This window comes from Oncorhynchus kisutch, unplaced genomic scaffold (genome assembly GCF_002021735.2).
Source record: "Oncorhynchus kisutch isolate 150728-3 unplaced genomic scaffold, Okis_V2 scaffold3444, whole genome shotgun sequence".
NCBI classification, from domain to species: Eukaryota; Metazoa; Chordata; class Actinopteri; order Salmoniformes; family Salmonidae; genus Oncorhynchus; species Oncorhynchus kisutch.
The window spans coordinates 344,002-357,558 of NW_022265389.1; the positions used below are offsets into that span (position 1 = coordinate 344,002).

General features: G+C 39.0%; 1 protein-coding gene across 1 annotated transcript in view; it reads left to right on the forward strand.

Moving 5' to 3' along the window:
- The first annotated feature begins 9,307 nt into the window (after positions 1-9,307).
- Positions 9,308-13,557, forward strand: part of LOC109885033 (tumor necrosis factor receptor superfamily member 11B) — a 29,021-nt gene continuing 24,771 nt past the window's right edge. Inside the window, exon 1 of the mRNA XM_031820517.1 lies at positions 9,308-9,549. Coding sequence (XP_031676377.1) covers positions 9,502-9,549 — 48 coding nt within the window. The 5' untranslated portion in view covers positions 9,308-9,501. The remainder of the gene's footprint in view (positions 9,550-13,557) is intronic.

Genomic DNA, 13,557 nt, shown 5'->3' on the forward strand with positions numbered 1-13,557 from the left:
ATATGTCATTATGATCTGTGGGTAATATGTCATTATGATCTGTGTGTAATGTGTCATTATGATCTGTGTGTAATATGTCATTATGATCTGTGTGTAATATGTCATTATGATCTGTGTGTAATATGTCATTATGATCTGTGTGTAATATGTCATTATGATCTGTGTGTAATATGTCATTATGATCTGTGTGTAATATGTCATTATGATCTGTGTGTAATATGTAATTATGATCTGTGTGTAATATGTAATTATGATCTGTGTGTAATATGTCATTATGATCTGTGTGTAATGTGTCATTATGATCTGTGTGTAATATGTCATTATGATCTGTGTGTAATATGTCATTATGATCTGTGTGTAATATGTCATTATGATCTGTGTGTAATATGACATTATGATCTGTGTGTAATATGTCATTATGATCTGTGTGTAATATGTCATTATGATCTGTGTGTAATATGTCATTATGATCTGTGTGAAATATGTCATTATGATCTGTGTGTAATGTGTCATTATGATCTGTGTGCAATATGTCATTATGATCTGTGTGTAATATGTCATTATGATCTGTGTGTAATATGTCATTATGATCTGTGTGTAATATGTCATTATGATCTGTGTGTAATATGTCATTATGATCTGTGTGTAATATGTCATTATGATCTGTGTGTAATATGTCATTATGATCTGTGTGTAATATGTCATTATGATCTGTGTGTAATATGTCATTATGATCTGTGTGTAATATGTCATTATGATCTGTGTGTAATATGTCATTATGATCTGTGTGTAATATGTCATTATGATCTGTGTGTAATATGTCATTATGATCTGTGTGAAATATGTCATTATGATCTGTGTGTAATGTGTCATTATGATCTGTGTGTAATATGTCATTATGATCTGTGTGTAATATGTCATTATGATCTGTGTGTAATATGTCATTATGATCTGTGTGTAATATGTCATTATGATCTGTGTGTAATATGTCATTATGATCTGTGTGTAATATGTCATTATGATCTGTGTGTAATATGTCATTATGATCTGTGTGTAATGTGTCATTGTGATCTGTGTGTAATATGTCATTATGATCTGTGTGTAATATGTCATTATGATCTGTGTGTAATATGTCATTATGATCTGTGTGTAATATGTCATTATGATCTGTGTGTAATATGTCATTATGATCTGTGTGTAATATGTCATTATGATCTGTGTGTAATGTGTCATTGTGATCTGTGTGTAATATGTCATTATGATCTGTGTGTAATATGTCATTATGATCTGTGTGTAATATGTCATTATGATCTGTGTGTAATATGTCATTATGATCTGTGTGTAATATGTCATTATGATCTGTGTGTAATATGTCATTATGATCTGTGTGTAATATGTCATTATGATCTGTGTGTAATGTGTCATTATGATCTGTGTGTAATATGTCATTATGATCTGTGTGCAATATGACATTATGATCTGTGTGTAATATGTCATTATGATCTGTGTGTAATATGTCATTATGATCTGTGTGTAATATGTCATTATGATCTGTGTGTAATGTGTCATTATGATCTGTGTGTAATATGTCATTATGATCTGTGTGTAATATGTCATTATGATCTGTGTGTAATATGTCATTATGATCTGTGTGTAATATGTCATTATGATCTGTGTGTAATATGTCATTATGATCTGTGTGTAATATGTCATTATGATCTGTGTGTAATATGTCATTATGATCTGTGTGTAATGTGTCATTATGATCTGTGTGTAATATGTCATTATGATCTGTGTGTAATATGTCATTATGATCTGTGTGTAATATGTCATTATGATCTGTGTGTAATGTGTCATTATGATCTGTGTGTAATATGTCATTATGATCTGTGTGTAATATGTCATTATGATCTGTGTGTAATATGTCATTATGATCTGTGTGTAATATGTCATTATGATCTGTGTGTAATATGTCATTATGATCTGAGTGTAATATGTCATTATGATCTGTGTGTAATATGTCATTATGATCTGTGTGTAATATGTCATTATGATCTGTGTGTAATATGTCATTATGATCGTTGAAGGTAGTGTAAGCTGTTTGATATTTGTGTATTTGTATTTTATTAGATTGTGGGATAAATTATATTTATCCAGTGTTTTCGAGTTTGATTTAATACGTATTGTACTGCTCAGTGAGGTATGCTGCTTATAGTGTTCAGATTGTACCAGGCTCTCTCTCTCTCTCTCTCTCTCTCTCTCTCTCTCTCTCTCTCATAACAGACTTTTGTCCAGGTTGTACCAGGCTCTCTCTCTCATAACAGACTGTTGTTCAGGGCTAGAGGCCAGCTATCAGTTAAGGTTCCCTTTTTCCATTCATTTGTGAGATCTGTTATGGAAATGAATTGTGTTTGGTTAGCTTTGCAGGCTGACAGGAACACATGGGAACGAATGGCTAAACAAAGGGAAAAGAGTGAAACCTCTCATATCAGACTGCAGAGGATGCAAATGAGATGGCATGAGATTCCTTGTCGTGTCCCCCAAATGGCACCCCATTCCCTATATAGTGCACTACATTTGACCGGAGCCCTATTGGCCTTGGTCAAAAATAGTGCACTAAACAGGGAAGAGGGTTCCATTTGGCCTCTTAACCCTCTATGCTACATTATGCAAGAAGCATAATCTTTTAATCTTTCTGCTTGTTTTGTATTTAAATCAGAGATCGCTGCGTCGCTGCAGAATCTAAACAAAGATTTAACCAACCAACGCATTTGATGTGGACATTTAGCATATAAGACAAGTTGTAAATTACAGCAAACATGACTAAAATCTCAGATTTAAAGGTCTGCCATCGACCGCTTCCAAAAGTAGTAAAGATAAATCACAATAGTAGTTGTTGGGATGTGTCCCAAATGGCATCCTATTCCCTCTATAGTGCACTACTTTTGACAAGAGTCCTATGGAACCTGGTGAAATGTAGTGCACTATATAGGGAATATGGTGCCATTTGGCACGTTATTTATGGGCCAAAGCCAGCAGTCTAGTCTGTGAAAACAGTACTGCTAGGCTAGCCACCAAAGGGTGCAGCATTGTGATATGTAATTGGTGTGTGGGTAAGGGTTTTGACTTGGTCAGAGGGACAGGGCTAAGCTGTGTAGTAGAGATGGTTTACCTCCTCTCACCACGTCTCCTTTGTGAGTCCGTTGGTGTCAGGAGAGAGACCTCACCGCAGGACAGCTGACCAGGCGTCCACGCCTCGTCCACGCGTCACTGATGCCGTGTGTGTCTAGGATGTCCAGCTACCGTTACGCTGGGTTGTGGTGTGACTGTCGTGTGTAGGATGTCTCCAGCTATCGTTGTGTTGTCGTTGTGGTGTTGTGACTTCACAGCCGAGGTTTCCCTCCTGCCTATGAGGATGAGGCTCGTGTCTAACTACGTAGACTGTAGGTCTGGTACGTATTGTTCTAGGTTTTCTACGTCATCTGTCTGGTACGTCACCCAGTGGGTGAGTCACGATCGTCTGCTAATCCCTGTTTTAGAATAGAACTTTAGAATAGAACTTTTAGAATATAACTTTAGAATATAACTTTAGAATAGAACTTTTAGAATAGAACTTTTAGAATAGAACTTTAGAATATAACTTTTAGAATAGAACTTTAGAATAGAACTTTAGAATAGAACTTTAGAATAGAACTTTTAGAATAGAACTTTTAGAATAGAACTTTAGAATAGAACTTTTAGAATAGAACTTTTAGAATATAACTTTTAGAATAGAACTTTAGAATAGAACTTTAGAATAGAACTTTTAGAATAGAACTTTTAGAATAGAACTTTAGAATAGAACTTTTAGAATAGAACTTTTAGAATAGAACTTTTAGAATAGAAACTTTTAGAATAAAACTTTAGAATAGAACTTTTAGAATAGAACTTTAGAATAGAACTTTTAGAATAGAACTTTAGAATAGAACTTTAGAATAGAACTTTAGAATAGAACTTTAGAATAGAACTTTTAGAATAGAACTTTAGAATAGAACTTTTAGAATAGAACTTTAGAATAGAACTTAGTGCAGCTCTGGAGAGACTGGCAGTTGTCTTCTGTGCTGATCTCACAACACACACACACACACAGCGCCCCTGGAGCCATATACAGTCCATATTTAATGACACCCTTGATACAGATTGGCAATAATAACTAAAAGAAAATAGTAATAAATCAAATAAATAGTACCAAGCTATATTGTATGCTCCACTAATGTGGTAAAGTTACATTATTTTATAATAATACAACTGTAAAGAGAAAGAGATTTTTTTTAGTAAAATAAGTCCTGTTTTTAATACCTTTCATTTCCTCACCTTGCCAAGATAACACAACCTTTACTAAAATGTGTGATGAGATTGGAGAATACATTGGGAGGGATCATTCCTCCATTCAGCATCTTTCCAGATCTTTGATATCCTTCGCCTGCGCCATTTTCAGAATTCAATTTTCATGTCATTTGAACAAAGGTTCCAATCCAAGAGCCAGTGCCGTTTATCAAACTCCAGGCGTTTACATTTGTTGGAACCTTTGTCTAAAGAAAGATTCATAAGGAGAAAATAACAACATACCTGTAAAATATGGTGGTGAATCTGTGATGTTATGGGGCTATTTAGCTTCCACTGGCCCTGGGGTCCTTGTTAAGGTCATACCTGTAAAATATAGTGGTGGATCTGTGATGGTATGGGGTTATTTGGCTTCTGCTGGTCCTGGGGTCCTTGTAACCGAAAGGTTGCTGGATCAAATCCCCAAGCTGACAAAGTAAAAATATGTCGTTCTGTCCCTGAACAAGACAGTTAACCCACTGTTCCCTGGTAGGCCGTCATGGTAAATAAACTTTTGTTCTTAACTGACTTGCCTAGTTAAAAAAATAACTAAATTGGTTGAGTTATAAGAGTAGGTCAATAAATATTTGGACTCCACAGCACACTCAATGTCAATCAGATAAAGGTGTAGTTTGGAAATAGGGAGGAACTATTGGGGTGCAGGAATATGTTAATATCTTTAGGAATATGTTAATATCTGTAGGAATATGTTAATATCTGTAGGGATATGTTAATATCTGTAGGAATATGTTAATATCTGTAGGAATATGTTAATATCTGTAGGAATATGTTAATAGCTGTAGGAATATGTCAATATCTGTAGGAATATGTTAATATATGTAGGAATATGTTAATATCTTTAGGAATATGTTAATATCTGTAGGAATATGTTAATATCTTATATGTGTAACAACCGATGTTGGTGGAAGTAGGTGAGGACCAAGATGCAGCGTGGTATATGTCCATATTTATTAAATGAACACGGAAATAACAAAAACAACAAAGAGAACGACTGAAAACAGTTCTGGCTGGTGCAGACACACAACAGGAAACAGTTCTGGCTGGTGCAGACACACAACAGAAAACAGAAAATAATCACCCACCAAACACAATAGAAAACAGGCTCCCTAAATATGGTTCTCAATCAGGGACAATGATTGACAGCTGCCTCTGATTGAGAACCATACCAGGCCAAACACAGAAAATACCAACTCATAGAAAAACTAACATAGACAACCCACCCAACTCACGCCCTGACCATACTAAAACAAAGACATGACAAAAGAACTAAGGTCAGAACGTGACAATATGTTAATATCTTTAGGAATATGTTAATATCTGTAGGAATATGTTAATATCTGTGGGGATATGTTAATATCTGTAGGAATATGTTAATATCTGTAGGAATATGTTAATATCTGTAGGAATATGTTAATATCTGTAGGAATATGTTAATATCTGTAGGAATATGTTAATATCTTTAGGAATATGTTAATATCTGTAGGAATATGTTAATATCTGTAGGGATATGTTAATATCTTTAGGCGGAAGTGGACACTCAGGACTGCAATGAATAATAAACAACCACATTGACAACTATACTTTATACATCATAAATCCCACCTCATAAATCCCAGTCCTACTTTTCCTAATACCTGTACATAGTATTTGCATAGTCAATAATTCTAGGGTGAGAGGAGGTTTAGCCATAATTAATTTGAATTTTATTAAAAAATCCAGACAAACAGTACAGTACCTTAAAGGACTCACACCCCTTGACTTGTTACATATTTTGTTGTGTTACAGCCTGAATTTAAAATGTATTAAAGTGAGATGTTGTTTTACTGACCAACACACCATACACCATAATGTCAAAGTGAAATCATGTTTTTATACTTTTTTACATTTTTATAATAAATAAATTAAAAGCTGAAATGTCTTGAATCAATACGTATTTAACTCCTTTGTTATGGCAAGCCTAAAAAAATGAGTAAAAATGTGCTTAACAAGTCACATAATAAGTTGCATGGACTGACTCTGTGTGCAATAATAGTGTTTTAACATGATTTTTGAATGACTACCTCATCTCTGGACACCACGCATACAATTATCTGTAAGGTCCTTCAATCGAGCAGTGAATTTAAAAATAGATTCAACCACAAAGACCAGGGAGGTTTTTCGGTGCCTCGCAAAGAAGGGCACCTATTGGTAGATGGGTAAAAAAACAGACATTGAATATCCCTTTGACCATGGTGAAGTTATTAATTACACTTTGGATGGTGTATCAAATACACCCAGTCACTACAAAGATACAGATGTCCTGTCTAACTCAGTTGCCGGAGAGGAAGGAAACCGCTCAGGGATTTCACCATGAGGCCAATGGTCACTTTAAAACAGTTACAGAGTTTAATGGCTGTGATAGGGGAAAACTGAGGATGGATCAACAACATTGTCGTTACTCCACAATACTAACCTACATGACAGAGTGAAAAGAAGGAAGTCTGTACAGAATAAAAAATATTCTAAAACATGCATCCTGTTTGCAGTAAGGCACTAAAGGAAAACTGCTAAAAATGTGGCAAAGAAATATACTGTATGTATGTCCTGAATACAAATCATTATGTTTGGGGCAAATCCAATACAACTCTTCATATTTTCAAGCATGGTGGTGGCTGGATCATGTTATGGGTATGCTTGTCATAGGCAATGACTAGGGAGTTTTTATTTTTAAATTTTACCCATTTTTCTCCCCAATTTCATGGTATCCAATTGTTTAGTAGCTACTATCTTGTCTCATCGCTACAACTCCCATACGGGCTCGGGAGAGACGAAGGTTGAAAGTCATGCGTCCTCCGATACACAACCCAACCAAGCTGCACTGCTTCTTAACACAGCGCGCATCCAACCCGGAAGCCAGCCGCACCAATGGGTCGGAGGAAACACCGTGCACCTGGCTATCTTGGTTAGCGCGCACTGCGCCCGGCCCGCCACAGGAGTCGCTGATGCGCGATGAGACAAGGATTTCCCTACCGGCTGAAACCTCCCTAACCCGGACGACGGTAGGCCAATTGTGCGTCGCCCCACGGACCTCCCGGTCACGGCCGGTTACGACAGAGCCTGGACGCGAACCCAGAGTCTCTGGTGGTGCAGCTGGCGCTGCAGTACAGCGCCCTTAAACACGGCGCCACCCGGGAGGAACTAGGAAGTTTTTTATGATAAAAAGAAACGGACTAGAGCTGAGGACAGGCAACATCTTAGAGGAAAACCTGATTCAGTCTGCTTTCCAATAGACACTGGGAGACTGGCAGCTTCATTAAATAGTACCCACAAAACACCAGTCTCAAAGTCAACAGTGAAGAGGCGACTCCGCCTTCTAGGCAGAGTTCCTCAGTCCAGTGTCTGTGTTCTTTTGCCCATCTTAATCTTTTATTTTTATTGGCCAGTCTGTGATATGGCTTTTTCTTTGCAACTCTGCCTAGAAGGCCAGCATCCCGGAGTCGCCTCTTCGCTGTTGACGTTGAGACTGGTGTTTTGTGGGTACTATTTAATGAAGCTGCCAATTGAGGACTTGTGAGGCGTCTGTTTCTCAAACTAGACAATCTAATGTACTTGTCCTCTTGCTCAGTTGTGCACCGGGGCCTCCCACCCCTCTTTATATTCTGGTTAAAGCCAATTTGCGCTGTTCTGTGACGGGAGTAGCACACAGCGTTGTATGAGATCTTCAGTTTCTTGGCAATTTCTCGCATGGAATAGCCTTCATTTCTCAGAACAAGAATAGACTGATGAGTTTCAGCAGAAAGGTATTTGTTTCTGGCCATTTTGAGCCTGTTATCGAACCCACAAATGCTGATGCTCCAGATACTCAATTAGTCTAAAGAAGGTCAGTTTTATTGCTTCTTAAATCACAAACAACAGTTTTCAGCTGTGCTAACATAATCGCAAATGGGTTTTCTAATGATCAATTAGCCTTTTAAAATGATAAAGTTGGACTAGCTGACACAACGGGCCATTGGAACACAGGAGTGATGGTTGCTGATAATGGGTCTCTGTATGCCTATGCACAGAGGCCCATTCAAATCAGCCGTTACAAAGAAAAAATCAGGTGCATTCAAATCAGCTGTTTCCAGCTACAAAAGTCATTTATAACATTAACAATGTCTACACTGTATTTCTGATCAATTCAATGTTATTTTAATGGACAAAAAAATGTGCTTATCTTTTAAAAATAATGACATTTCTAAGTGACCCCAAACGTTTGAATCTAAAACCCCATCTTTTCACTTTGTCAATATGAGATATTATTATACATAAATCCATTTTGAATTCAGGCTGTAACAGAACAAAATGTGGAACAAGTAAAGGGGTATGAAGACGTTCTGAAGGCACTCCCTGTAAGGTATATGACAGTTCTGTCTGTAATAAACCAGGAAATATGGTAGGTTTGATGGATATGGTTCATCTTCTGTGAGGTTGTTGTCTTCACAAAATGTGCTCGACACAAGTCACCCAACCTCTCTCTGAACCAATACCTGGTCACCCAACCTCTCTCTGGACCAATACCTGGTCACCCAACCTCTCTCTGGACCAATACCTGGTCACCCAACCTCTCTCTGGACCAATAACTCATCACCCAACCTCTCTCTGGACCAATACCTCATCACCCAACCTCTCTCTGAACCAATACATCCTCACCCAACCTCTCTCTGGACCAATACCTCGTCTTCCCCATCCAGGAAGGAGACAATAACAACCTAAACATTCGGCAGTATAGGCATTAGGCAAGAATGATCAATGCCCTCCTTTGTTCATTTCATTATTTGAATAACTATTTTTAAAATAACTTTAAAAAGGCTATTGTTCATATGAGTTAACGGCATTATACATCAAATTGTAAATATTCATTTTATTTCCAGTGCTAAACCATAGGTGGAGTAAAAAAAACTGCCTCTATAGGCTACGTAAGTGATGACGCAATCATAGCAAGTATGCATTTATTTGAAGGAGAAACCCTGTAAGAAGGCAAAGCGAAGAAGCCCGCTAGTCGTAATGCCACCAAAGTGGGTGGGCACTCTTCCTAAGTATAAGAATGGAAACAACCTCGTCTCGTCCTAACGGATTTCTACTACAGAGGAGACGGAGATGAGCGCTAACGTTATGCGACCACAGCCAGCAATGAAATTACACGTGGTGAGTATTTTACCTTCACGTTGTTGATACTCTCCCTGGACTATGTTTTGACGAAGGGGTTTATTCTAACGATTGAATAGATTATTCCAACGAGTGAATTGTGAGATTAGAACAGTGTGCAGATGAACGATACATCCCGGTTATATTCGATGCGATGCGCGCCTTCATCAAAACGCAGCACAGGTAGGTAGTCTATTCTGTGTTTAAATCATCTTTGATTATAGAAATTGTAGCTCTTGGTCTTTGGTGAAGGGGAGACTAATATTAGTAGAAACTGTGATTGTTTTGAAACCTCGTTGTATGGACGAAACGTTTTGAACAAATTTCTTTGACATAATTTCATATTTTGTATTTTAATGTAAACTAAGTCGATAATGTTTATGCGTCAATGACTATTATAAATAGTACCGGCTTCATAGAGCCTAAACACCAGCATGCTGCTATATTTCTCGACCACATGACTCTCCTGACATAGGTGTGTATTGTATTTTCAACTCTCTCCGTCATGACTCAATTTGTTTCAGGCTGAATTTGCATAACTTGTTGGTTAGAGATGGTTCCCACCCCTACACATACCATGTGTAATTTTCCTAAACTAATCCTAAAAAGGAACCATGAACCGCATCAGTATTTATTTTGACTTGTGCATGAAACGTGACAATAAGTCAATTTTGTATTTACATTTTTTTTTTAAACTAGGCAAGTCAGTTAAGAACAAATTCTTATTTTCAATGACGGCCTAGGAACTGTGAGTAAACTGCCTTGTTTTTGGGGGCAGAACGACTTTTACCTTCTCAGCTCGGGGATTCAATATTGCAACCTTTCGGTTCCTGGCCCAACGCTCTAACCACTAGGCTACCTGCCGCCCCTCCACTCTAACCACTAGGCTACCTGCCGTCCCTCCACTCTAACCACTGGGCTACCTGCCGTCCCTACACTCTAACCACTAGGCTACCTGCCGTCCCTACATTCTAACCACTAGGCTACCTGCCTGTCCCTACACTCTAATCACTAGGCTACCTGCCGTTCCTACACTCTAACCACTAGGTTACCTGCCTGCCCCTACACACTAACCACTAGGTTACCTGCCGCCCCTACACTCTAACCACTAGGTTACCTGCCGCCCCTACACTCTAACCACTAGGCTACCTGCCGTCCCTCCACTCTAACCACTAGGCTACCTGCCGTCCCTCCACTCTAACCACTAGGTTCCCTGCCATCCCTCCACTCTAACCACTAGGCTACCTGCCGCCCCTACACTCTAACCACTAGGTTCCCTGCCTGCCCCTACACACTAACCGCTAGGTTACCTGCCGTCCCTCCACTCTAACCACTAGGTTCCCTGCCGTCCCTCCACTCTAACCACTAGGCTACCTGCCGCCCCTACACTCTAACCACTAGGTTCCCTGCCGTCCCTACACTCTAACCACTAGGCTACCTGCCTGCCCCTACACTCTAACCACTAGGTTACCTGCCTGCCCCTACACACTAACCGCTAGGTTACCTGCCATCCCTCCACACTAACCACTAGGTTACCTGCCGTCCCACTAGGCTAATGGAGTAGAGATGTAGGTTATGTTTTTATTTCCTGTCGGACCAATGTGAAGTGAATCAAGATTCCATAGATAGTGAGTGACAGCTGTGAGAATTTGTCCTAAAAGTGCTTCTGGGCCAACGGTGTGTTAGTAGTCAGGCGATGATGTGCCATAGTAATGCTATAGGATATTACACTGGTGGTAGTGTAGTTCTCACCTCTCTGTTTTGGCACAGTTGTTTCCTTTGATGTGTTTTGCATGATGTCCTTCCTATCTGGGCCTCATAAAGGGGTTTGCATATGTCCATGTTGAGATCTGTATCAGATTAAAAACCAGTAGAGAACTTGTATGAAAATAAACCTATTCTATTTTCATTGAACTCTTGTCGTGTGTGTGTGTGTGTGTGTGTGTGTGTGTGTGTGTGTGTGTGTGTGTGTGTGTGTGTGTGTGTGTGTGTGTGTGTGTTAAATGATTGAAACACAGATACACAGTCTGATATGATAGGCTACACTTGCCTTCTGTGTAAATGAATACAGGTGATATTAATGTGAAAGCAGAGCCAGGGAGCTATTCTTCTATGTGGATTGTTCTACATGTGGCTTGTTATCTTTTAACTCTTTATCTTTATGCTCTGCCCTCGGTGGTGTCTGCACTCGGTGGTGTCTGCACTCGGTGGCGTCTGTTACAGACAACTTCCCCAAAATGAGCCGTTCACGAGGTGACAGAGAAAACAGAGAGAAATGTGTCAAAAGGTCACCCTATAACGCCCTGCAGAATAAACACAAATATTTGTTTTTGTTGTCAAATACTGAGGCTTTACACACACACACACACCCACACCCACACACCCACACCCACACACCCACACCCACACCCACACCCACACCCACACCCACACACCCACACACCCACACCCACACACCCACACACCCACACACACACCCACACCCACACACCCACACACACACACACACACACACACATCCACACCCACACACACGCCTAACGTTTATTTAGAAAGGAACACATCATCCTGAAGGGAAGCTTCTTGACAGCGACTACAGTAACTTCCTCTTTTACATCAACAGTAGTAGTGATGCCGTCAGTAGTGTTTCTGTCCTACCGGTCTACTCTAATAGCATGGAAACACTGAGAGACAGTGTTTCTATCCTACCGGTCTACTCTACTAACATGGAAACACTGAGAGACAGTGTCTCTATCCTTTTCTCTACTACACTGAGAGACAGTGTCTCTATCCTTTTCTATACTCTAATAACATGGAAACACTGAGAGACAGTGTCTCTATCCCTTTCTCTACTCTAATAACATTGAAACACTGAGAGACAGTGTCTCTATCCTTTTCTCTACTCTAATAACATTGAAACACTGAGAGACAGTGTCTCTATCCTTTTCTCTACTACACTGAGAGACAGTGTCTCTATCCTTTTCTATACTCTAATAACATTGAAACACTGAGAGACAGTGTCTCTATCCCTTTCTCTACTCTAATAACATTGAAACACTGAGAGACAGTGTCTCTATCATTTTCTCTACTACACTGAGAGACAGTGTCTCTATCCTTTTCTATACTCTAATAACATTGAAACACTGAGAGACAGTGTCTCTATCCTTTTCTCTACTACACTGAGAGACAGTGTCTCTATCCTTTTCTCTACTCTAATAACATTGAAACACTGAGAGACAGTGTCTCTATCCTTTTCTCTACTACACTGAGAGACAGTGTCTCTATCCTTTTCTATACTCTAATAACATTGAAACACTGAGAGACAGTGTCTCTATCCCTTTCTCTACTCTAATAACATTGAAACACTGAGAGACAGTGTCTCTATCATTTTCTCTACTACACTGAGAGACAGTGTCTCTATCCTTTTCTATACTCTAATAACATTGAAACACTGAGAGACAGTGTCTCTATCCTTTTCTCTACTACACTGAGAGACAGTGTCTCTATCCTTTTCTCTACTGTAATAACATTGAAACACTGAGAGACAGTGTCTCTATCATTTTCTCTACTACACTGAGAGACAGTGTCTCTATCCTTTTCTATACTACACTGAGAGACAGTGTCTCTATCCTTTTCTCTACTCTAATAACATTGAAACACTGAGAGACAGTGTCTCTATCCTTTTCTCTACTACACTGAGAGACAGTGTCTCTATCCTTTTCTCTACTACACTGAGAGACAGTGTCTATCCTTTTCTCTACTCTAATAACATGGAATCACTGAGAGACAGTGTCTCTATCCTTTTCTCTACTACACTGAGAGACAGTGTCTCTATCCTTTTCTCTACTACACTGAGAGACAGTGTCTCTATCCTTTTCTCTACTCTACTAACATGGAATCACTGAGAGACAGTGTCTCTATCCCTTTCTCTACTCTTTATGTTGTTGTCACGTACTGTGGAAACAGCATGACTGATGCCATCTAAATGACTACAGGAACACGTTTCCG